We start from the raw sequence: 27085 nt of genomic DNA on the forward strand, positions 1-27085 counted from the left end.
GGGTCCTGGGGGGCAGTTAGGGGCAGGGGGGTCTTGGGAGGGGGCAGTCAGGGGACAAGGAGGAGCGGGGGTTGGATGGTTCTGAGGGGGGCAGTCAGGGGTGGGAAGTGCAAGGGGGTGGATAGGGGGTGGGGGCCAGGCTGTTTGGGGAGGCACAACCTGACCTTCCATACAGTCTCACAACCCCAATGTGGCCCTCGGGCCAAAAAGTTTAGCCACTCCTGGGCTAGGGGCGTCTGCCCTGCAGGGTGGCAGGGCTCTGTTCTTTGGCTGCGAGGAAGTGAGTTTCAGGGCTGACGGTTGCAGTAGTAGACACCTTAATGATTACTAATAGCACAACATGGAAAACACTGGAAAACTTTCAGTTTAGAGACTATTCTGATGATACAGCCCACTTACTGGTGCATTCTTTTGATTTTTTATTAATTATTATTTTATTTAGGTGATTTGCATGAAAACAAAATCACCTGCTTCTGTTGCTTAGTTTTTATTTGAAGTCATGTCATTCCACAGCAGCTAGTCTAATTTTGTTGTCAGAAGTAGTAATTATACATTGGACGCCTGATCTTGCTCCCATTTGAAATCAGTGGGAGTTTTGTCATTGCCCTAAGAGGGGTCACCCTTTTACTCTAGGTGGGAAATGTACGGCAAGAGCAGATAAACTCCAGCAATAAAGTTAATGTTGCAGCCCCAGTGTCTCTTGTAATATAGAACAGGGAAAAAGAAACAGACCCTCTGGGGCCCTGCAGGAATTTTTCTTTAATTAGAACATTTTTTAACTTTTCCTGAGACCTCAGTAATTAGATGCAGTTACATGTTTTAATAACTCACCGAGCAGCATGTTATAATATACGCTGGTAGCAAATTCTAAACAGATGCCATGGAAAGCCTTTATATGCTGAACTATAAAATGCAGGTGTTAGAACAACGGGTCCCATTATTATTTATTGTTTGTGTTGTGGCAGTGCCATTACCAAGAACAGGCCTCTATTGTGCTAGGTTCTGTACAAACACACAGGAAGACATGTCTATGCACAGAGGGGATCCTGCACCCATGAAATGGGAGAGTTCCTCTCACTTGGCATGCCCGGTGCTTTCCTCTCAGGATCCCCTTTAATGGAGCATCATGTGGTTACAGCTCCATGGGCTTAGAAGGGACAGGAAGGTGGCAAGCTAGATCTGGAGTTTTCCAGTTTCTCCCCTACAAACTCATGGTGAGAGCTACAGCAATTAACACAAGATGAGGATCTGTTAACTTCCACTACTATCCTGTTCACACTTTGGAGCCCTTTTCTGTGAATGTGTGGGCAGCCAGGTGGAGACCTTAAGAGAACAGCTGTTCCAGAAGACAGACTGCCAGGGGCTAGCAGGAGTTGGTGGGGTATGGTGGCAGGGTGGAGGCAAGGGATATCTATATGGATCTTGAAGAACCCAGGGCTTCTTCTAGGGATCTGGGAGGGGCAAACCACACTCTGCCAATAGAAGAACAAGTAGGAAACTCTGCTAGTTGGACACTGCAGAGTTTCCTGTCCCCTATGTAAAATTATTCCAGCATAAAGGACAATGAGCTTAATGTATGTGCCCATGTAGCACATGATTTAAAACTTATCTCAAGCATCATATAATGTAATAAACAGTACTAATGTATTTAAAATTGGAAAAATGAGTGCCCATATGTGCATGCTAAATAAAAATTATATTTTAATAGCTACTGCTTCTTGTAGTTTTAAAGTGTAAGTAGAAACTGCAATGAAAAGGCAAAACACATGGTACATATTAAGCACAAGCCAAAAGACTGCTGCATTGGGGTTACCTGTTATAAGGGGTGGAGCACAAGCCAAAAGACTGCTGCATTGGGGTTACCTGTTATAAGGGGTGGAGAAGGTTGCCAAGACAATATTATGGCCATTGATATGGATAACATCCGTAACTGCCTGCAGTATGTTAAAGTAGAAGTGTGAATCGCCAGGAACTGAGCAGTTCAGGCGAGCCTTGAGAAAGGAAGTCCACTGTTTTTCCAGAACTCTCTGAGATCCTCCCATGTCATTCTTGCAAACCTGAGCCACTCTTGGGAAAACTACCTGCAGCAAAGGAAAAAAAATAGAGAAAATGAAATATTTCTTTGATCAGAGAAACTTTATTGGAAGTCTGCCTTAAAAAAAAATAAAAATGACACAGCGAGGTGCTTAATTTAATCCCATGTTTCCATAATCTGTGATAAATAACAAACAGAGGAAAATTCAGCTTTGGAAGAGTGTGCTATAAAAGATAAGGCTGTGGCATTTAATACCCAGCCATAAATCCTCCAGGAGATCAGTTCTCAGCCCATATAACCTCATTTCCATACAGACTGCTTAGCTTTCTATTTCCCCAAACAAAAGCACTTTATATTCACAATCCCTGCAACCCACGCTGCCAGCCTCTGGGTTTTGTATCTTCAGCGTTCAAAACTATGCAAACCTCGCTGGGCTTGTATTCATACCCTGCACCTTTGTGACTCTGGTCAGCTTTTCTATCTGCTTAGTAGGAAGTCTATTGTGGAAATATCAAAAAATGTTAATCAGAAAGTGTTCAATTGTTCTTTACAATAAGGCAAAGAACAAAATTCCTGCCTTGTTTACTTAGTGCTCCTGACTCTCATCTCCTAAGTACAGCTGCCTCTTTCAAGTAAAAATTTTAACTATTACCTGATACAATGAATTAAATGAATTTGTCATTTACTTTGCAGAGTTAGGAAAATAAAAGAGCTTCCAGCATATATTGCCACCATCACGTTGTGTATCCAGACAGTGCAATGTTTCACTGCAACCAACCTTTTGGCTCGAGCAGCAGGATCCTCTCAAAACGATGACCTTGTCATTGTGATTTATGGTTCTCATTTCAAGGTCATTCCTAACAGCACTGGTCCAAGAGCAGTTTTTTCTGAATATTACAAAAGAATCCAAGGCAATTCTCTTACCTTTCCCATACTGTTGTACTCCACTGCTATTTCCCGAAAGAAGAAGTAGATGTAGTCGCCATAATCTACTGCCTGGACAAAGTATGGCTCTGTAAACAGACAACACATTCTGTCTACGTGTACACCATATATAAAATAAAAATGAATGAAAGGCCCAGATAAGAGCAAAACATATCATTGCATACCCAAAGAGACAAATTTTTTTGGAGGGGAGGGCGGAGCTTAATTTTCAGCCCTTTCACCCAGACCATGGCTTATCAGATGGGAAACAATGCATTTTGGATGGCTGCAGTGGCTGAAGGCAACGCTGTGGAGAACCAATGCAAGGAAATTACAGACTTGCATGCATGCCACTGAAATGATCCCCGCTGTGGATTTCTGCAGGAGAATTAGGAAAGGTGAAGATAGTGACACTTTCAAATATGGGCATGGGTAGCTGGTACAAGGGTAGATCCTTATGGCCAAAACCTCACGCGTGGAGAGAATAGCAAACCATTCAATTTGCTGTTCCCTAGACTTAGTGATAACAGTAGCACATATAGACTAGCTCCATGGGTACCTGGTATTAACACACACACACACACACACACACACAGCTAATGGTTTCTTCCCTCAACCCCATTATGTTTCAGCATTTTTGCATACAAGCCAAGCCCTTATACCTGAGCTTGGCTCACTGTCTCATTGCCATTCATGATGCGTTTGTGAGGGTAAGCAGTAACTTTCTTAACAACGAAGGTATTTAGAAATTGCCTAATTCAGCAGCAAAGCCATACAGCACCTACAAACTACAAATTGAAGGCTTTGTGTAATATCCCCAGAATTGTATTTATATTGATGAATCATAATGTTGCAGAACAAATTCTCTGTATCTCATAAAACCCTGATTGTTACCTACCACACTCCTAGGAAAGGAGTTGGTTCAGGCACAGCCCAAGAACATTTGTCTCCTATCCCAGTCCTGAAAATTACATCTTTTTTACACAATAGAAAGATTCAGGCTTGGAAAGTTGGATGTAATGTATTTGACTGTGGTGGTACTTGTAGTTTCTTTCAGCATCCAGTAACGGGGAGTGGGAAGGAGGAGGGGAGGGAAGAAGGGGACGGAAGGTAAGTAAATTAGAGTAGGTAAAAGATGTAATTTAGTTTCTTCTATCTGACAGAAAGCATTGCTGAAATGAAACGGCAGCAAGGTCTGTCAGCAATCCAAGACTCTCATCAGAGATGCAGCTCCCTTTTTTTTCGTTTGTGTACTCACCTTTTAACCATTTTGAGTCATGTTTGACTGTCCGCAGGGTTGGGCTGTCTCCAAGGCTCCGGTAAATGACTGCGTCAATTGCAAGGAAGTCAGTCACTGTGGCAGAATACAGCTTTCCCTCTTCGGGAGTGGGAAAGAAAATAATGGGAGGGAGGAGAAATAATGTAATTATTTTCCTTCATCAATCAAATGAGATGGGACAAATGAAATCATCTCAATCTCTTTGGAATGAAAATTCTGAGTGGGTAACTGGAATCACAGGCAAACTGAAATGTTCCTCATTTTAAAAATGAAATGGCAATTTCAGACAGATGCACTGGAAAAAGGGCATTCCTAGAAAATGACCTCTGTTTTACTGTATTAGATAAATTGGGACTAGAATGCCCGGCTTCATTGTGGACACCACTACCACAACACCACAGGTAATCTAATGTGACTGGAACAATGGCCGGAAAAGATGGGGTTGTTATCCACAGAACCCAGCAAAATAAATGGATATGAGGGAGACCAATAGAACTGCTGGTTTTTAAACAAGTTTGTCAAACTATGTACTTCTGGAGAGCATTGTTCCTTGATTTTGTTGTGTTAGCTAATTGACACTTAGTATTTCTTCCTTTTTGGTCTTTAATGTGCAAAAAGCTCCCCTCCTTTAAGAGCTCTAGTACAAAAATCATCAGTGTATGGGATGGCAAAGCAAATATGTAACTGTGAAGAGACTGATGAAGGTTCCCTATCCTTTTGGATATCTGATCTATGCTTACGCACCTTTACCTCTTAAAGAGCATTGGAGGAGGAAAGCTAAGAATGTGCTGTAAACAAGGCACAGCAAGGACAAGAGAGTGAGGCAAAACATCACAAGTTAAAGGAAAGCACTGACAAAGTTTAATTTGATAGCAATTGCAAAATCTGGTCATTGTACCATAGGGCTATTTTAGGTTATAAGAAATGTCTTTCACCCATGATAATTCACAGTAACACAAACAATAGAACATTATGCAGATCCAGTAACTCAAATCTCAGTTGTGTCTAAATGAAATGGGTATGGGCTGCAACCAACTCATTGGGAGCTATAATGGGTATTAGGTTGGAACTTATCCACGCTGGATATATGATAGAGTGGGTGCCCCCTTGTTCAGAGGTTTCTGAATCGTTTTGGCCTACACCTCTGCTTATTTCTAGCTAACAACAGCAGACAGCATTTCATTTCCCTTCAAGGTTTAAAAACCAGATCAAATCTTTTCATTACCAGGGCAGTAATCTTACTTCTGCACCACACAACCCCTATCAGATTTTGGCTGTTTAAAAATAGGTCTACTTTCTTAGGCGAAAATAAGTAAGTGTTTTAAAAGCAGACACTAAAACCAATAAAAAGGCTGAACTTTTCATCTGTGGATGTCAGAGCTCAACATTAATATAATCACTCTCCTTCCTGCCACATCCCAGTAGGTCTTGTGACCAATCACACTTCAAACACACTAACTACAATAGCTGCAAGAAGGGTCATATACACATAAGAGCATCCTACAGATTAAAGTCAGCTGGGCTAGCTCCCTAAACTGCTGGCTACTACAAAAGCTTTTCCCAGGGGATCAGACTTTATACCCTATCAAACACAGAATGCTTTTACTAAAGCTGGGCGAATTTACTTGATCCATTCTGTAACAATTTATTTGACAAACTTTACCTCTTATACTGAAAGGTAATAGTCCTGATACACAGAACCTCATTATTCAACTGACTAATTTGTGATAACTTGCACTGTATCTTGCTCCTAGGAACATATCTAAAATGAGTGTACTGTAAGAATGTGTGATATGTGCCTATGGCATGGGAATGGTGCCTAATATACAGCAGCTGCTTATATAATACACTTATATTAGTGGAGGCTGTTTCTTTAAAACCCTCTTCCTCTGGAAGCATTTAACTTATTTTGGATTAAAAAAGAGAAGTCAGTAAAAAGAAGGTCACTCCCCAACACCCAGAAAAATCTCTCTAGTTTTGTCCTTACAAAAAGTAATGAACAATTCATTAGTATTTTTAAATTAGATGGCACCATTAATTTATACTATGCTGAGAGAGGGCACGCTGCATCCTGCTAGAGAATCTCTCCTTTGTAAAAGACAGCATATCTGTTCAGACACTGTAGGTGGTACTATGTCTTTTTGGTTACAGCAATGATCTCCACTTAATAGTGCTGATCTGTTTATGAACTTCTACACTCTCAAGTGAATTTCTAACATGTTTTCTAAGAAATAGCTAGTCATTATTTTCTATGTAATAGCAAGATACCTGCTCAAAAAACAGCAGTAATGTTATCCTAGGTTGCCAACACACTTTACCATCTACGTTACAGTCAAACCTGAGATGTGGTCACCAGAATTCAAAGTAACAGAAGTGCAAAAATGAAACAATATAATTAGAAATCTATAAAAGGTACCAAAATATCATTTTATAACCAATGGCCCAAATTAAAACCATTAATATGCACTCACTTTTTAAATTACTGTGACAAACAATAGTTAACTGTATTCCATTACATGCAGCATAAATCATCATTAAAACGAGATTTCTCTCCTTCCTCTGCCACAGCTGGGAATGATCTGTCAAGATGTTTCTAGTTAAAAAAAACAAAAACCCAGCACTTCTGCTTTCCTTGTTGATGCAGAGAGGAGTGCACTCACAGATATTTTTAAACATCTCTGAACTTTGACCTTCATTATGAAGGGTACCTTAGTTTTAACCAAATATAGGACCATAGCCTGCTCCCGCTAAAGTCATTATGAGTTTTGTCCTTGGCTTTCATAGAAGCAGAATAGGGTTAGTATTTCTGTCTCACACTGATCTGGCATTATATTTTCTCCCTTCTTTTACCATGAACCCAGTAAACATGAATCAGGAAACTGAGGCTTTAGACAATGTTGATTATGGTACCGACGTTAATATAGCAGCTTGTGAAGTTTCCTGCACTAATGATTCCGTGTGGCCCCTATTTGAAGTCATTATTCACTTACTGTGCCACATTTTAAATGAGACCTGAAGAAGAGCTCTGTGTAAGCTCGAAAGATTGTCTCTCTCACTAATAGAGGTTTGTCCAATTAAAGATATTACCTCACCCATCTTGTCTCTCACATTCTAAAAGTGTCATTTTGTGTGGGAGGGATACTGTATCATGGCAAGCAGGACCTGGAAGAAGGGAAGGAATGGGTTATTTCACTTTTCCTTATTTACCTGCGAACAGTGCAACATTGGCATGTTTTGCATCATAAGGGCACCTGGCCATTCCACTGAACTCATCTCCTAGGAACTCCAGAGTCTCCATCTGAAAAAAAACAATGGAATCTCTTCAGAATAAAAAATGAAACTTATTACCCAGGACAAAACCTATGACACTATTCATTTCAGGGCAGGGAAGAAGTTCCTTTTTATAGCAGTGGTTCGGACTGTGAGTTAAGAACAGTACAAAATTATAGCATTACATAAAATCTATCTATGAAAGAGTATCCAGTAAGTCAGACATCCTTTAAAGCTTCTCGTTCTTATCCCCACTACATTTTACAAAAGTCTTCAGCTGATAATTTCTCTGTACATGGGTTTCCTGTTGAACTGTAATGGGCTATGTGGTCTGTGGTTCTGGAAAATATTCAAATGTTATCCTCAAAATGATGCAACAGAAGTGCTATTATCCAGAGCAATAGGCTGCAACCCATACAAGTGAGAAGAAAAGCAGAAGGTAATTCTGTATGTTTGCATTTTTTCCCCTTCTTAAACTGGTGCACAATCTGGGGTAGTCAGAACTGTGCTATTCTCTTTTCTGATTTGCATGTTGGAAAGGACCACTCTCCAGGTGTTCCTGCATACACTGAGCCTGTGTCATATAGCAACCCTCTTACCATCAAGCAAGAATTAATCTGTGTGGTAGTTCTAAAATCTTAGGCTTAAGTGTAACCCCTGGGAAATTAATTCACCACCAGGTACAGGTGATTATACAAATAACCAGTTCAACTTTATGCAGAAGTTCAAGGGGTTGTAGTAAACTACAGGGAAAGGTGCAGATCCCACATGTTTAAGACTCATATATTACAGTTGGTAAGATTACTCAGCAGTGTAGCCCACAGAGCTAGCTTAGCCTTTTATTTTACTTTTCAGTAATGCAAGGAACCTACAGGCCTGTATTCTGTAAGACATTGGCATAAGTAAGTTAGAATAAGTAAAATAGGCCTATGACCCTTAGCATAGATAAAATGGCCTGATAGTTACCCTAGATTTTGGGGAATAGCTTGCTCAAGAGAGGGAGTTGGTACATAATACCAGGCAACTGCAGGAACACTGAACTGATACTGGACCTGGATATTTTAGGATACAATTGTTGGCAGATGTCTAACCAACAACTTGCTTGAGCAACAGGTGATGTATATGATAAAGAGGTAAATGGCATTAATATGTTAACCTATAGGATAAGTGCACCCCAATATTATGAGGATGAGGAAGTTAGATTTGGACATGGAAGGCTGAGCATCAGAGTAAATATCTGTGTCGTACCCAGGTCCTATAATAGGCTAAGCCACCATGTAGTGGGGGCTAGATTTCCATCCTTTAGCTCTTCATTGTTATCTACCACTGACCTTTGGGTGTTGAGGTTCTGGACCATCAGACTCAGTTGGCATGCCAAGGACAGGGCTAGTCCTTTGTCTCTCACCCCCAGAACCCCAAGGAAGGGTTGAGTAAAGAATGTGAGCATATGCAGGGAATGACACCAAAGATATCCCTAATACTGTATTACAGCTATTTGTTTATGTGGTTTGGAGCTTTTTTGTCTTTACTGATTGTTTTAATAAAGCTAGCTAAGGCTTTGCTTTATCCTCAGTGTGTGTCTTTGCCATTCACCCTGAGGTTCCCTACAAGATATTGAACTTGTCAGTTTTAATTCTGTGGAGCCTGATTCTGGGACATGAACACTATTACCTCCCCCCCGCCAGCTCATTCATTAGTATTAATTGGCAATCAATACAATTATTATTAACCATTAAAAAGGATCAGGTTACATCAATAACTTGTATGTAGGGGTAAAATCCTTCTAACATGTTTAAATCACTTCAACAGTACATACTGTATAAATCAAATGCAGAGTTCAGAATCATAGACCATGAAAAATAATCCATCTAGCACCATCAGGCTACCCCAATCAACTTTAAGCTCATATGTTAGGAAACCTAACTCATTCAGTGGATGATTTGTCATCATTTGTTTTCTGTCATGTATCTTTTCTGTTAAGACCTTCTGAAGGGAATCAGTTGTGTTTACTCTAGGATGGGAAAGCATTTAAAGTAATGGTGAAAGGAAATGAGCTATGCTCCAGAGCTTCTTCCCTCTGCAAGGAGCACAACATTCCAGGGTCATCTGTACTTTCACTTTACAGTGCTGTGGGATGGCCTTATCTTCCATTTGGCATGTCTCAAGTGCCCTGGTGCCATCTGTAATCCCTGAAATACAGTCAGGGAAAGTCAGTGCAGGTGTCAGAGTGACCTTCTGTAGGCCCCAAGAGACATCACCATGCAGGCTCTCAGAACATAGCAACAGCTGAGGGAATCAGCATGGGCCATATATCATGGGGAATGAAACATCTGCAGAAAGGATCCTCACATTAGGATGCCAAGAAAATCTGTATTTGTATTAAAATATAGCTTTCCAGCAAAGGGACTCCTAAGAATTTGTTAGCAACATTAATTGTACTGAGCACTAAGCAATGACAAACAGAAAACTAAACTCAGGACTGGAAACAGGAAACCTGGCTATATGATGTGGATGGGAAGTTAGGGATAAGGGAAGGGAAAAAAAAAAAGAGACTTTTTTTTACTAGACCCATTGTTCTAATTTCAGTACTCCTTATATCAGGTAGCTGCACTATATAATTAACTGGAAATGAGCTTGTCTCTGAAGGAGAAATTTCTTTCACAGAGCTATAGAGAAGACTGTGCTGTTGCTCTGCTCATGTGTTGATGTACCTTCCAGGCTAAAGCCACTGAAGGTGCTAAACCAGCATGGCAGAGGAAGGATGGTGAGAAGTAGGGTAATACTGTGTATCACTGCTGTAGTTGCTTTCCTGACAGTTGAGATCTTCAGTTTGTTTTCAGGACACTTCTTACAATAATTCTGGGCCTGATCCTGTACCTTGAAGTAATGGGAGGTTTGCCATTGACTACTAAATGAGCAAGAGTAGGCTTTTTATCAGTAGTAACTGAATCCTCTTCCTCTCCAAAGAAAGGTTAGAAATGCACCTTGCGACAAAGACAGATTCTAAAAGAGTGCACTGCTCTTAGGCTGAATACTAAGGCCCTGATCTAACTCCCATTAAAGAAATTGGAAAAACACCTATTGATTTCAGTAGGGTCTGGATCAGGGCCTAAAACCCTACTCCTCAGACAGTGGACAAAGGTTGAATAAATGGCTTTGCATGCATGCAGAAACACTGGCACAGAATTGGGCTGAGGGAAGGAATCTTCAGCTCCAACATGTGTTTTATTAGCAGGGCTGATGGGTAGCTGTTTAGTGCAGCCTGCTCCTAATCTCTATATGATGTTTTGACCTTGTAAATGCCCCATTTCTTTTCCCCCTCTGCATTTCCCTGTAGCAGTCTGCTACTGAAATCACTTTCACAGAATGAAGGAGTGTGTAGAGTCCTGCACAGGTTCCCTACTAACTGGGTCCCCAAATACCAGTACAGCAAAAAATGCATAGTTTCCACTATACGAAGCCTGTAAGTGTCTAGGCAAGTATCTTTCGGACTGGGCACAATACAACAGCCAGATTCAAAATGTTTTATGGATAAGAAATCCTCAGCATCAGGCCTGTACTTTGAGATGCGTAGTAAACTTTTTACTTAAGAAAGTTCAGGGGACTAGCCCATATTTTTGCAGTGAGCTGTAAGTTATTGTTCAAGACAACTGTGAAGGATAAGCTCAAGTAGCAATATACTTTTATGTGTAGGGGTTGCAAAGAGGTGTCTGTGTCAATCCAGGCAAATCGTAGAAACCCAATCAAGATTCCACATGTAAAATGCTGAAGAAGTCAAACAAGTGAGGATAAACTCTGTAATGCTGAATGATACATTTTGTGCTGCCAACTACACAGTCAAAATAAATTGCTAAATTTCTCAGAGCACAGCTGCAATCTCCTAAACACAACACCTACCTTATAATTCCTGCAAGAAGGGTTGAAGGCATTTGTTCCACAGATAAATAAGGTATCATCATTTCGTTTCAGGAGGACTTTAATAAAATTATGACACTCATCCTGAAGAAAAATAATAAAAAGTATTTTACCCAATATATTACAAATGTTTGGCTTTATTCTTGTGCCATGATCTTTCATTGTCAGGGCTCAAATGAAGCTGGCTAGTAGCCACTGTGACATTCTGGGCTTTAGTTTCACAATTTTTTGACTGATAGCGAACAAGACAATGACTTTTCATTCTATTTGTTTCAACATAGTTGCTAGGAACTGAGGACATTTTATTTACATTACAGTTCAGACTTCATTATTGTTCATGAATTTTGTTTGAATTTTGTTGCTTTAATCAAGACTGAGGACCTTTCCGATATATTGCTGTAAGACAACAGTAACGCTAATTGATTCAGTGCAGTGCACTAAAGTAAAACTGATGGAAATCAGGTCCAGAAACTCTGGGCCTGATTGTGAGCTGACTAATGTTAGTCAGTGTTTGCACTAGTGTAAAATTGGGGTGAGATCAGGATCAGTTCTTCTGCATCTACAAACACACACTTTGTATTATGGCTTTTTATGAGCTCTTCAGTAAACTCCCAGTGGAGAATGGACAACAGTGTTTAGCTATAGAAGGCCGCATTAAGCAATGTCAGTACACCTAGCACTGTGTCCATAATTCCCACTGCTTCTAAGTATTTCATGATGTTACTGCAGCTGCTGTCGTAATGTTTCATCACATTAAAAGCAAACTATTTTTGCAAATTAAAGACTTCAGTAAGTTGATGGAAAAAGCAATTACTAGCAAAGAAGTGAATGGCATGATCCATTCCACATCACAGAGAGCAGTCTGAGATAATAGTTAAGAAACTAAACTAAAGTGGCAGCTGCAGGAGAAATGAAAATTGCCTACCTTATGTTTTCCCTTCATTCTGCATGTGTCTACATCAGCCTGTCTAGATTTCCATGTCAGTTTCTGCAAGGATCAAGAAAGAAATCAATTAGAGCCCAGAGGTTGTTGCATTTGATTTCAGAAGTAAGAGTTCCCTAGGGGAGACTAGCTGCTGAACATATATTTATTGAAAACTTTCTGCACCCTTTCGCCATGATTAATTCACCAGAACAATGAAAGATCAGTGATGTGGAACATTCACTTAATTTTCTGTTGCTATCTATTCATTAAACAAGAAACCCATCTCACCTTCTAAAGCCTGAAAACATGTGAATTTAGCAATCTGCCAACTTTTTAAAATATATGCACTTTAAAAAAAGACTTTTCTTTTCTCATCATTTCTTTTAATTTGATGTTGTTTTGCAAAGCAAATTGTTGCAAATGGACTATAAACTCATTAGTTATCAAGCAAAATAATATGCATTGGCACAGTCCAGTTCAGATGAGCAAAGAAATCCAATTCAGGTTATTCTTCTTACTTCATATTAGCTAATAAGTTCAGAGATCCTCTATCTATCAAAGCACTAAAGGTTTTATTTTCTAACATTGTTTCCCTGGAATGGTTATAGGTAAATCCCAGATTGGATTTTCGTTCCTCTATGAATGGGAATCTAGATACAGCACGTTATGAAGTTAGCAAATGTTAAACTTTCCAAGTAGCTGAGTCATAGAGTTTAAGGCCAGAAGGGACCACCAAATCATTTAATCTGACTACCTGTATATCACAGGCCACCAGTACCACCCAGCACCTGCACACTGACCCAACAACTGAAATTAAAGCCAAGTATTACAGCCCACAGGAGACTAGACTATTATGTGCCAGAGGCAGAGAATGGGGGGCATGGGAGGTGCACCAATGCCTTAGGCCCCATGCCAGGGCAGGGAATTAAGTGTGATACACCTGGGTGATCTCTGCAGGTGACCCACACCTTCCACTGCAGAGGAAGACAAAAAAACCCAAAGATCATGCACAAGCTGACCTGGGGGAAAATTTCTTCCCGACCCCACATACGGCCACCAGTTAGACCAGAGGTGGGCAAACTATGGCCCACGGGCCACATCCAGCCCGTGGGACCGTCCTGCCCGGCCCCTGAGCTCCTGGCCAGGGAGGCTAGTCCCCGGCCCTCCCCTGCTGTTCCCCCTCCCCCGCAGACTTACCTTGCCACGCCGCCAGCGCAATGCTCTGGGCAGCGTGGCTGCAGAACCCAGCCTGACCCGGTGCTCTGTGCTGCACAGTGTGGCTGCCTGTCCTGGTGCAGCCGCGCTGCCAGCCACCGGTGCTCCAGGCAGCACAGTAAGGGGGTAGGGAGCAGGGGAATTCATGAGGGGGATGGTCAGGGGCTGGGGGTGTGGATAGGGGTCAGGGCGGTCAGAGGGCGGGGAACAGAGGGGTTGAATGGGGGCAGGGGTTCAAGGGGGGCAGTCAGGAAGGAGAGAAGGGGTTGGATGGGGTGGTGGGGGGCAGTCAGGGGTGAGGGTTCTGGGGGCAGTCAGGGGACAGGGAGCCAGGGGGGTGGATAGGGCAGGGGTCCCGCGGGAGGGGGGCAGTCAGGAAGGAGGGGGGGGTGCATGGGGCGGTGGGGGGCAGTTAGGGTCGGGGGGCAGTTAGGGGCAGAGGGTCCGGGGGCAGTCAGGGAGAAGGGGTGGTTGGATGGGTCAGGGGTCCCGGGGGGGCATTCAGGAAGGAGAGGTGGGGGCTGGATGGGGCGGCAGGGGGGGTCCGGGGACCAAGAGTGGGGGGGTGGATGGGGCAGGGGTCCCCAGGGGGCTGCCAGGGAACAGGGGGCATTGGATGGGGCAGGAGTCTGGGGGGGGGCATCAGGGGGCAAGAAGCAGGGGGGGGAGTCGGATACGGGGCGGGGGCCAGGTCACATCTGGCTGTTTGGGGAGGCACAGCCTCCCCTAACTGGCCCTCCATACAATTTCAGAAACCCGATGCGGCCCTCAGGCCAAAAAGTTTGCCCGCCCCTGAGTTAGGCCTTGGACTGAGTGTATTAGATTTGAATAATTATAGTAAAATGTCATTAAAAAGTCCCTAGCTTAAAATACTAACGCCCTTATAACAATAATCATGGCTTCGACCCAACATCTCCATTTAATGAATTGAGTTAGTGCTCATTCATTAAACAGTCCTTCGCTAAAACATTTTTCATGGATGTAAGCATGAGCGGCGGGTATAATGGCTGGTGAAGGCTGTGCTTCCCGAAACAGCCCCACGTGGCCTTGCCCATGCTCCACCCTGAGGTTCCCTCCTTCTTGCCCTTCCCTCTTGGCCCCAGCCCAGCACAAGGCTGGAGGCACTCAGGCGGCTCAGGCTTGGTAGGGGAGGCTGGCAGCCGCTGGCAGGAGCTCTGGGCTTCAGCAGGGGAAGGAGGGTGGGAGAGGTGGGGCCTCAGGCAGAAGGGGTGGGCCGGGTCAGGGCCTAGCATCCCGAGCCCGTTGTTCACCTACTGCCCATGGATGTAACGCTAGTTTTTCTTTCCTTTGCTGCTCTGTGACCTCATTTTAGTATGAGTATCATGTCATAAGTTCATCTATGGCATCATTCATGGATTTAACATGCCCATTTTTCCTTTCCTGGGGTGAAATTCACCCCGGTGAACTATGAATACTATATATTGCATATAGGGTATGCCATGTGCCAATCAGTATGACGAAACTGGTGGGAGGTCATTTCTAGAAACATTCACACAATACAGAGGAGAGCAATGCAAGAAAAACTATTCCCATTTTGGATATAATTTCCCATAAATGTAATGTGGTTTTTCTTACAACACTTTATAGCATGATGTTATAATAAGATTTTATTTACTGCATACTTGCTTGACTGACTAAAAATTATGTATATGAAAATATATAAGTAGACTTTTCCTTTTATGATGAGAGTTTTAGTATTCTTAATTGGTATAGTATAGCAACTATAAAAAGCTACATAATATCAATGAATAGATGTTTGATGGATTCCAGGGAGCTCAGTATATTTCGGTACTAGCTGCTTATCAAGCTAGCTAAATCGCTCATAAGAAATTCACAAAGGTCATGACTGCTATTCCAGCTTTCCCCATATATGACTAGCAATTCCACCTTACTCGATTAGTACAATTTTTACAGCAATGCTGGAAAGCTGTTTGAAACAATGCCCACTTCCTATTTATTCTCTGTTCTTCCTAGTTTCTTTAGTTTCAAGATGATAAAAAGCAACTTACTTTGCTAAAATAAATTTCTTCTGTATGTGATGTGTCCATATCAACAGTATAAATATGGTCCCTGTAAACAAGGTAAATCAATGCAAAGTCAAAAGCACTAGTCAGTTTATTTTATATAATAAAAAAAAAAGAACAGACACTACACAAGAGAACACTACTGATTGCTTGGTCTGCTTCTACTGAGAATGCACCACTGTACATAAACTGCTTTGCTTTTCAATAAGAAAGAAGAGAAATTCTAAAAACTAACTCAAGTTTCTTCCCAGTAACAGCTTATTTGTATGAATGAGATTTAAGAAAGGGGGCTAGTTCCACAGCCTCTGGGGGCTGGTGGGCAGATGTTTTTGTGCATCTTTATATCAGCTGCAATCCTATTTAGGCAACCGTTACCAGCTTCCTGGTATGGTTTTCAGTATGCCATTCTTAGTCAGCCAGGGTTAAAAAAAGGTTAATGCGTTTTTTTTTTTTTAAATTATACCTCCAACCTCAGCTGTAATGATTTGATTGACAATCTGGAAGGGAAAAAATTGACAGCAACAAAATTGTTTCCAGAAATTATTCTTCTCTTCACACGCTGATGGCCAAATTAAACTCTAAAATTCACCCTCAAAAAAAGTTTACATCTCGCCTGTGCTCACCTTCCTATTTTGCTGAGAACCTGGTTTTCTCTACAATTAGCTACCAATCTTCCCTGCGCAAGGGGAAACAGACTCAGAAAGTCAGGTGGGGGGACATTTTTAAGCAGTCCCCTTCTGTGTGAGTGGCGCACAGAGACATTTTTGACTGGGGCACAGAATTAAAAAAGAAAACAAAACACCTGAAAGAGCCACACCAAATTGTGCAGGAGGGGTGAAAAACACCCAACATCTCATTTTTCCTTGAAATAACAATGACTTTTTCAAAAATGCGGGAAGTCTTGTGGCTAGAAAACGATTCATAGCTTTAAAAGGGGGCTATATAGGAGTCTGTTGAAAGTAGGATACAGACTGTTTCCATTTTAGAAGCCTCTGCTGTCAAGACTAGCTCCATTTTATCGAGTTTGAGGGAAACAATATTAGCTTCTAACTAAAGCAGACAGAAAACAGTCTTTGCTGTAAAGTGAAAATAAGAAACACTTCTCTCACATGGAGAAAAGGGGCAGCATTGTTAATAGAAACTGGCTTTAAAAAAAATTTGTCTGCCACTGCAGTTGAGGCAGTTTGCTTTGTAAGATGCCAAACTGAGGAGGTTTTTTTTCTCCCTCAGTCTTCAATACAAACCAGAACTGTCATTTATTTTCAAGACGGGTTTAATGCCTTATTATTTGCTTGTCTTTACTGGCGGAGCTATGGTCAGGGTCAGTGGCAGAATAAAATTACATATTAGCATATCAGCTTTATAGACGGTGATGTTACTTCCTTTTTTATATATACATATTCAAAGTTGCAGTTGGTGGAAACCAAGAATCTGAATTGTAAATTGACTGATTATTATGCATTGGCAACACCTGAAAAAGTGTTCTGATTGGCCCCCTTCTGGCACAGCTCTTTACATTAATTATCATTTTAGTGCTGAGGATTTCTTTTTAAAAAGACAAACTAGCAACAACAAAAACCCAGTAAAAATAAATGGGTGAAATTCAGAGAGAGGCTTGTGTCACTTAGCATCACTCACATCATGGCTCTTCTGAGCAACTTAAGTGACTAAACAACTTACTTTCTGGCTTGCCAAAGTGTCCTAGGAGAATTCAGACACGAAGTTGTGGAATTATGTCAATGAAATCTGATTTCAGGATAACTAAAACCATTTCCACATGCTGTATCTAATGCACAGTTGCCCACAGTGTTGGCAAAAATTAAAAGAACTGTCTATAGATACTATAGATACTAATGGACTGTTTTGCCCTCTCTTCCGCAATACTGCCTACTGGCTGTGGTATGTGTATAGTTCTCTGCTAATTAAATTATTCTAACACAAACTGACTTAATCCTACTGCTTCCGTTTTCCCACCTCCAGTCAGCAGAACTGAATTTTGTTGCCATGGTATAATCTTGTGGAGGAAGGGAATTTAAATAATGCTGCTGGCTGTGCATGACCCTTGGCCATGTCAGTGCAATGTCTGGAAATGTGTAAATGCACTCTGGTACTGCTGGGGCTCAATGAACCATTCTGTGCATACATATGGGAGGTGACAGATCATGGGAACAAAAGCAACCACCAAACAAGTCAGCAGGAAGAGATGACACAGTGAACTCCAGGAAAGGTGTGTGCAAACCTGTACCCTCTGAGGGAAGAAGAAAACGCTACTATTCTGTTACATATCCAGAGGGACAGCTCAGGGGCAACATTTCAGAAAAACTCAGCTGGGGGTAAGAGATGGGAAAAGTTGTGACAGCATAGAACATAATTTATGATTGTATTGTACTCTGCAAAGTTGGGGGAGGGACAAAAAGTGGAAGATATTCTGGAGCATATAGGCCTAGGAAAAGTCTGAGGGGAGCAAACTAAGGTCTGGATGGGCAACTGCCCCGCCTGTCCCATAGCAAATGATGCCCCTGGGACAGATGCTCAGCTGATGTAAATTGGTGTACTACTCTAGTCTCATTAACTTCAGTGAAGCTATGCTAATTTACATCAGCTGAATACCCAGCCCATAATTTGCACTGAAATCTTTCCAAACCCATAAAAAGTGTTTAATAATAGTTAGTACAAAATTCTTATATACATCCCCATATCTTATTTGACAAAACAGGCAACTGACAAACAGATTTTGTTCTATGCCAGACATGCAGTAATAAATTGTTAGTTGTCGCTGAAATCAGTTTGTCCTTTTTTCCAAGGAAATTAACTGCAAAACGAACAGTGAGCGCTGGATTTTCTCAAAAACCTCAGTGTTTAATCATGTGTTTTGATTGCTTTTCAGATAATTGGGTACAAATGTAAACTTAGTATCACTATATTTAGACACCTACAAAACAACTTAAAAGAAGCATCTGATATGGTAGCTAAGGGATTTATGCTAAATACAGTTTCAATTAATCCTGTTATGAAGCTCTTTGATAAACACTTTTGATTGTGTTCACATTTGCTTCAGTCTCTCAGTTTATTGCCCCCATTAGTGTTACAGATATAAACTTTCACTCACACTAATTATGGAAAGATTACTCATTTTTGAAAGTTTCTCACTTGAAGATAAAAATGACCTTGTGAATTTTAACTTTTATCACATAGGCTTCTCAACCTAGCAGGGATTTTTTTCCAGTAATATTCTGAGGAGGAAAATAATCTATGTAACAGTTTTTCAGTTACTGGGGCAAAGAAAAGTTTAAGAAGATTTTTTGTGCTCGTATAAGTAAAAATGGATTACATCTTTCTGTTCTTTTTGCAGGTCATTTGTCCCCAATAATGTCAAAGCATTTCTCTATTTGAATATAATATAATATTTTATCTATACACATTCACATACACTCATACACAAATATGGTATATATTACACATACACAGACTAAGGAGCTAATTCATTTTTTAAAATGAGCTGTGATTTGTGAATGGTAATTTGCCATCACGAAAAGTTCAAATTCTTTTTTAAACTGTAGCATCAGAGTGCAGCGGAGGCATGTAGCTTGCTGATTACAAGTTAATATTTTCATCAACATTTTAGTCTGGGAATAATGTTTGGATATTTTAATCCACCAAGCAGATTTGCCTTAGTGCGTGTCAGTTCTAATTGTCACACTGCAAATAACCTGCCAATTTAAAAAAGAAAAAAAAATAAAGGAATTCCCCCATGAAAAATTACATTAAGGAGTAAATCCTGCCATCCCTCTGGCTCCCCCACATGCACATAACCACACAGGTACTATGTTTTCATGGGAAGGTGAAGAGTGGAGCATTCTCCCTGAGAGACTCTGCACAGTCTCTGTGTCATCAAGCCAGGTTCCACACTTCTCTGAAGAATAATTGAAGGTGAAGTTGTACGGTGGGAGGCATGGCCAGTGGGTGCATGCATAACATGGATCCTGTTGCCCAAAATACTACATGGGGCAGCATAAAGCACATCCATTGCACCCACTGCAAAATGTAGAGTAGAAACTGTCCCCTGTTTGGGCAGTGTAGGAGGTGCTATAGAGGCTTACGCTGAGGATTCTAGTCCTCTGCCTGGGCTGTACTACCATCTATTTATTTGGGCTGGGCACTCTTTCCCCGGATTTGTCCTCTAATGACAATTAAAGGCTGGCCTGGCTATCTAGTCCTTTATTGAGTGCAACAGGCTGCTATGCAGAATATCTGAGTTTGAGACTTAGTAATCTTCTAATGCCTTGTGGACAGGAATTGGGAATGTTACAGAAGCATGGCGTGCAATACTTCGTAATAGGCTGGAGCACGCACGAGGAGCAGCACAATGATGTATGGGAAGGGTCTGAGGAAAGGGTAAGGGGGAAAAAAGACAAAATGGTCTTGTTTTGAAAATATATGCTCTTAACTTAAAACACTACTTCCCACTTTGTCACAGCTCTAAGATTGTGCATCCTTTTCTAGGGACAGCTGGCCTTGGAGAGTACTTGCTGTGAAAAGGAAAGGAAAGAGCATAGGAAACCAGCAGAGAATTGGGGACTCAAAATCTCCAGGACATGTGAGAAATGCAAGCCTATATATGAAGAGTTTGTCAGAAACCGAGCTTTGCAATGAAATCTTAAGATTCCTCCAATGTCTAGGCATAATGAGAAGCAACTTGAAAGTGCAGTTATGGTGTAAAAATGGCACCTTCTTACTCAACAATTCTGTTCCTTGGCATATCAATCGATCCATCAATCAATAACTCTAACCCATCTGCTCCCTGAATATATTCTTTCTGATGTGCCAATCAGCATGGTATTTAGGTACCATTCTGTGACACTTATGTAATAATAATAAGTTTTGACCTCCTGTTAGCATTGGAAAGCCAAAAACTTATGGGAGAATGAGTATTTACTTATAATATGCACCAGGTCTGCAGCTGTTAAAAATCGATGTAGTTCCACTGAAACTGCCAGAGCTATGCCAATTTACACCTACTAAGGAGCTGGCCTTATAAGCCTTCTCATATAAATGCATGTGTTTGTGTATATAAAAATATATCTGCAAAAAGATGCAGAAAAGACATTCAATTAACCTCATGGAGTACATCAAAAGAAAAGCAGTAAACATATTTCTTCTGCTTTTTTGTTGTTGTTTTACTATAAAATATGCCTAGAACAGCAACACTAAAGTTTAATTACTCTTATTCAAATATGTACTTATGCACACAGTGGCTCTTTTGTGTTTGTTCTCCAAAATACGTAATTAATTGTGTGCGCAAACAAAATCACAAACTCCTTTAAGGAAATAATTATTCTGTCTCTATCCTCCAACTTCCATTGGCTTTAATGGGGGGCTGCAGATGCCCAGCACCCCCAGAAGTTGCTCAGCACCTTGATGGATTGAGCCCAAGATGACAAACGAATGTAGCTTTTAAGATGTATCACAGACAGACTATAAAGACCAATGTGCGTGATAAAATCCTAAAATAGATGTCTGGCAGAGATAAACTCAGAATATCAATTTTTTCTAGGAATAGCAAGAAGGGAATTAGGAAAACACTACAGACCTAGCAGCAATGTAGAGGGTTCTGTTCATTATCATGATCAGCTGGATGTCCAGCCTGTGCCTTTGTGTGGCGTTCCGTCCTGGCTTGTGCCCCACAAACACCGGATACTGTTTTGTATCTGTGAGAAGGGAAAAGGATTGGGAGAAAGAAAGCAAAAAGACAGAGAGACACTCACATTACGAAGTCATATTAACATGGAATATCCCATCACCAAACCCACTGCCAGTATCTATAGTTCCTGCTCTTGCTGTCTCTCCCCACAACACAGCCTGGGGTACTGAAGTAATAGCACAGTGGATTGCATAGCTCATCATGGTTATAATCTTTGTTTGCAATTGTCAAGGAGAAAGCCATTATGTTTTTAGAAATGAAGAACCGTGATTTCTGAGAGCAGAACTGGTATAAAACTGCTCTGAGAGCTCTTGGTATAAAGGTACTTAGCACTTCCACACAGTTTTCCTTTCATCCCCTGCAGCGCTTTAAATGCTGTATACTGCCTGCCAAAGTTTATCTTTCAGGACAAAGCTATTTTATGGTATAGTATGCAATTGTTTTCAATCTGTGGTCCCTGGACATCTGGAGGCCCGCAGACTATGTCTAAGGGGTCTGTGAAAGGTTGTCATTACCATAGTACAGTGGTTTTCAACATGTGATCCATGGACCCGGGGGGTCCGCAGACTATGTCTAAGATTTCCAAAGGGGGCGGCATCTCCATTTGAAATTTTTTAGGGGTCCGCAAATAAAAGAAGGTCAACCCCCCTATTTTATAGTAACCCATCTGTCACTGCAATGGCTATGCTGCCTAGTGGTTAGAGCAAAGGACTTGGCACAACTAGGTACAAAATTGCCAGCTTCACAGGTTTCCTACAGGATTGGGCTGCCAGTGCAGGGCAGCTGTATTTTTTGTAGAAACTGTCGGTAGCCATTAATTGACCTTCATTTATTTATTTAACGTGACTGGTTTTGGTTGTATTTATTTATTTTTGGCAACCTGTCTGATACATCAATTTTCCTGGCAGCCAGATGATAATGCTGATTGGAAGTCTGTACTGGTAGCCACTCAGCCTTTTCCCCAACTCTGAAGGTCAGTGAGAGCACTTATTCATTATATTCCAGAGCTCTCGTTGCTGGGAAGTCAACATGCACTGATGGGATCTACATACAATCTGTATTTAGATCCTATAATAGACACCCCGAAAACATTTCTGACAGAGTTTCTGTCTGTCTGATGCATTTGCAATGCATGTCTCTAGACATAAGAGCCAGTCAACTAGCTAGCTCCCAGGAAGGCAATCAGAAAGACGCCCAGAAGACAGAAAGAAAAGGAGACTATGAGTAGGAGCAGCATCAGAAGGCAGAATTCCTGCACATTCACATAATGCAGTTAACTGGCATCCAATCAAGCATTAAGCCCTTTCTCCCCAAATCTGTTTGCTCCAAACAAACAGCGCTACCTTGGGGGGCTATTAGTGTAGATATTCTGCTTAATTTTCTCTGTGAACTCTCTCTAGGAGGATCTTCAGTGCTAATCTTGGTTGAGCTACTGACTCACTGTGCAGGCTTGGGCAAATCACTTTGTGTCTTCGTCAGCCCAGCTGTAAACTTGGGTACAAACAGGAACTTCCCTGCAAACCAGATGCTGCATCTGAGCGGAGCATTCCTGGGTAAATAAATTAACCAAACTCACAGAGGATTGAAGTTCATAAGGTTAATCTTCCTGACCAAGATTTACTTGAGAAGTACTAATTTTTAACATTCCAGCTTTCCTCTGTCCAACACTGGTTCCTTTGTAACTGATTGCCCTTGTGTGAATTGGGGCCTGTATGTTTGCAGCCATTTGACATTCATAACATAGAAATAGAAGTTTCCCATGTTTTCCTCTGCAGAGAGGTTAAGATTGCTGACTTGCCATTCCTTACCACACTTTTACAAATGGAGGTGCCAATCCTGACAAGTGCTGAACACCAGGGCTAGAGTCACAAGGGGGATTTAGTTGTTACAGTGTCTAACTTCGAGGTGCCCTGCCACCTCGTAGAATTCACAACCCCAAGTGAGGTGCCCAGGCTTCCTATACAATGTGTGGGGAGAGTTAGGCATCTAAAAATGGGATTCACAGAAGCCAGCAAGCTAAGCAGGCTGCCAGCTAAGCTAGCCAGTAGCAGGGGTGAAAGGAGGCTGGTACGGTGTACCGGTAAGAAGTGGCCGCCGGTACCAGCCCGTACGCAGCCAATGTTAAAGCACTATCGCGGCAGCGCTTTAACATCGCTGCCCCTTTTGTCCCCCACTCCCTCCCCGGCGGTCAGTGGGGCAAAAGGGGCAGCTGCCCCAGGCCTGGAGATTTAAAAGACCCCGAGGCTCCTGGCCGCCGCTGTGGCTACTGCGGCAGCAGCCGAAGCCCCGGGTGGCGTGGGCCACGCAGTGTGGACGGGCTGGCTGGGGAAGGCTGACTCCCTCCAGCCCCGCCCCTTCCACCCGAGGCCCCGCCTCTTCTGGGGGCCCGGAGCCAGGCCCCCATACCGGTAAGTTCTTAATGTTACTTTCAGCCCTGGCCAATAGGAAATGCTGAGGAGAGAGGCCTAAGCCCTGCCCCTCAAAAGGAGTTAGGTGCCTAAGTCTGGGCCAGAGGGAAATGCCTATCTCCCCTCAGGATTCATGGCTGTGAACCCTCTCATGGACTTAGGTCAGCCCTTTCCCAAGAAAAACTGAGTTGCAGATGGTATCTCACCCTTTTATTCAATAGTCCAGGGGTTAGAGCATTCACCTTAGAGATGGGAGACATTTGTTCAAATCAGGCAGAGGGGAATTTGAATACAGGTCTCGCACCTTCCAGGAGAGTGCCCTAACCACTGAGTATTCTGGGGTGGGTCTCTCACAGTCTCTCCTTTTGATGCTGTTACATTTTGTATAAAATAATTAAATACTCCTGGGCCAGAGTGGCAATGACTCCACAGCCTGGAAAGTACTCACCTGGGAAGGGGGAGACTCAAGTTCAAGTCTCTACACTAATGAATATTGAATTATTTATACAAAGTGGAATAGCTCCAACAGGAGAGAGAGCCCAGAAATTACAGCACTCACTTGCAAGGAGGAGCTCTGTGTTCAAATCCCTGTCTGGGCTATGTGTATACCTAATGGATCGGGCCACACAGGCGGGGAGGATGCCTACTTTGTAAACTCACTGGGGCACAGGTGTGAATTGGATGCCAAGCTGCTCGGCAGTGTAAGATTTCGTGGCATAAATTTATGCACCTCATACATTTCACAAGTGGAAACTTTGATGCCTAGGTACCTCCAGAGTTAAGAGGCAGCTGAGTGGGGATTGTGTGAATCCCAATGGCACCTGTTTGTTGCATTTCGGCTACTAAAGGGGCTGTGAGATGCCTAAGTCTCCCTTGTGAATTTAGCCCTCGGAAGGCCTTTTTGGAAAAATTGTGATTGAACTGTGATAACCGTGATAAAGAGGAACTTAGTAATACTGAGGGTCTGAGCTAGGTGATCAAATGCAGTGCATGCTTTCCCACCTAGTCCAGCCAGTCCATCTTGATCCTGACTTGCAGCACCGTGTGCTAGCCTAGTCTCAGAGAGACTCCCCATTAAAGCAGGTCAGAAAAATGGAGAATATTTGTTGCAAAAATGTTGGCTTTTCACCAAAATGTTTTTTGTCAAAATCTTACAAACAGTTTTACTGCCCAAAATGCCAAATGGTAAAGTGGGACAAAGATACATCAAAGGCTGAGCAAACAAATCTGGTTATTTGTATAGTTCTAGAAAATAATTTCAATGATATGTTCTCAACACAGCTACATTAGTGAGCTACACCTGATATATGGACTTGGTTGGTTCTCCAGAACTTTGCTTCTGGAGAGACAGGTAAGAAACCCTCTGTTCATGAAAAACAAGCTTTCTTCATTTGTTGTTGGGTAGGATGGGAAACTGGACTGACTGCACTGCAGAAACTCCCGTTTGAAGAGTATTCTAGGTTATGGTTTTGGAGGAGCAAACAGCTCATCAGTTCTGAAAACACAAATCAGGGCAGAAGTGCTCTGCTCTAGTTTTATCATCTGGGAATGTAATCTGGCTGATCTGAAGAGCTATCAAGAAATAAGAAACATTCAGTGATCAATATATTCCTTCTTGGAGCTTGGGGGAGAAAAAAAGCACCAGGCCTTTCATACTTACAGTTGCCATGCGAAATACTGATTGGCTCAGAATCTTCTGGGAAACCAGCCCCAGCAAAGTGTAGCAGTGTGAAATATAGCAGCAAGGCTTCTGACCTCATAGTAGTTCAGCGGGGAGACTTTACTTCTTCACTTCACCCTGTGGAAAACAAACAAGGGCATAAGAGCTTCCTGTCCATTCTATTTTAACTACTGCACACAGAAAGTAGGGCTTTAATGGTCAACAGATAACAAAGGGGATTCTCACTATAAAGTAACAAATAAGTGTAATTTTTAAAAGGGCCTGCCCTGCTGGGCCACTTTTCTTTCATTCCTCAAGCCTCACTTGCCCGTATCAGTTGCGCCTCAATTTGGCTTTGAACAGATTTAAATATGCTGTGAGCTACCTGTGAATTTTCTGTCTCAGCTGATTGGACCCAATAAAGAAACTTTGTCTTCTGAGTCAATCGATAGCTGACAAGAGTTTTTAGGGAAATACTCCATCTGCTGTTTCTTTGGGTAGGTTTACAGAATTAGATGATGACACAGGGCATAAATAAAAACCATACTACATTATTTAGGTTAAAAAAAAGTGATTAAGGGTTATACTGGAAGACTGATTCATATCCTGCAGAGTTGTGAATCAAACACAGAAACACAGACAGTTTGATGGAGCACATTGAACATGTCATTGGGCTTTACCATAAAAATAGATACCCATAAATTTAAGTACCATAAAACCAACACTCCAACTTGCAATAAAATAAAGGTGACTAGAACTGTCTAACATTAGGGTTTTTCCCCCTCACGTTTCACCAATGTATTCACTCATTAATATTTCATGTGCTAAATAAATAAATAAATAAATCCCCAAATCTTGGAGATAAAAAGAACAAAAGGTGCCTGTGCATACAGTGAAAGAAAACATCATAATACAGTAAATAGCTCATAATTCCCAGGCAAATTTCACAGAGGTGCTGATCTGCAAGGGAAATCAGTCTAAAAGTGGGGTTTTCTTTTCATCCCTTCCAGGGTTTCAAACCTTTAATGCTGAGTGCCAAAGATTATCTTTCTGAACAAAGCTATTTTACAGTAGTATGCCAATCATTCAAGATTTATGTGCAGAAAGTCAAACTTTGTAACCTAGATAGTCTTTGAAAGTTACTTTGGCAAATAAAGTGCTAACTTGCCCTTTTGCAACACCATTTAATATTAGATACCTATGTCTCCTTTTTCCATGCCAAAAAAAGCATTAACAAGTTCTGAGTGTTGCATTTTTACTTGCAATTTCACAGACACAGCTGGTTCCCAATCATTTATTCAATTGGAAACGTCACACTAATTAATTTGCCTTTTCTGATATGTGCTTTGAAATAAAATCCCAGCTCCTATAACTGAACTTCAGATGGAAACTCTGTTGAAGGGCACTGTGATCCCTCAGGGCTATAACTAGATGATTTATTATACTCCATGTTTGCCTATTATTGTTCACACACACACTTGAAAACTTGGCTGCTTCTGTATTTTTATTAACCAAAGTTTGAACCCACAGAAAATAAACTCTGATGTGAGCCACTCTGTGATTAACTAACTGACTCCTCGACGGCCACACAGCATTAAAAGAATGGCAAAGGTACAACAGCAAGAGTAAGTAACACATAAAACAGAAACTGGCTGGCTATTATATTTTACATGAGGAAACATATGGGGAGAGCATAATGCGCAGGAGT

The 27085-nt window shown here is 41.7% G+C and overlaps 1 protein-coding gene and 1 long non-coding RNA gene across 8 annotated transcripts in view; one reads left to right on the forward strand and one right to left on the reverse strand.

The window, feature by feature from the left end:
• SEMA6A (semaphorin 6A) overlaps positions 1-27085 on the reverse strand; it is a 161766-nt gene that overhangs the window by 74632 nt on the left and 60049 nt on the right. For all 7 annotated transcript variants that reach the window (XM_074952997.1, XM_074952994.1, XM_074952993.1 and 4 more), the window contains 9 exons: positions 25378-25515; positions 21199-21316; positions 15594-15654; positions 12349-12411; positions 11406-11507; positions 7446-7536; positions 4218-4337; positions 2960-3048; positions 1864-2081 (listed from right to left, as the gene is read on the reverse strand). In XM_074952997.1, the coding sequence (XP_074809098.1) occupies positions 1864-2081; positions 2960-3048; positions 4218-4337; positions 7446-7536; positions 11406-11507; positions 12349-12411; positions 15594-15654; positions 21199-21316; positions 25378-25477 (962 nt within the window). In that variant the 5' untranslated portion in view covers positions 25478-25515. The remainder of the gene's footprint in view (positions 1-1863; positions 2082-2959; positions 3049-4217; positions 4338-7445; positions 7537-11405; positions 11508-12348; positions 12412-15593; positions 15655-21198; positions 21317-25377; positions 25516-27085) is intronic.
• LOC141987562 (uncharacterized) lies at positions 20129-27002 on the forward strand. Its single transcript, XR_012639568.1, has 3 exons — positions 20129-20205; positions 22710-22862; positions 26908-27002. It is a non-coding gene; the product is annotated as an uncharacterized LOC141987562 (long non-coding RNA).

Source organism: Natator depressus, chromosome 5 (assembly GCF_965152275.1).
Source record: "Natator depressus isolate rNatDep1 chromosome 5, rNatDep2.hap1, whole genome shotgun sequence".
Lineage (NCBI taxonomy): Eukaryota > Metazoa > Chordata > Testudines > Cheloniidae > Natator > Natator depressus.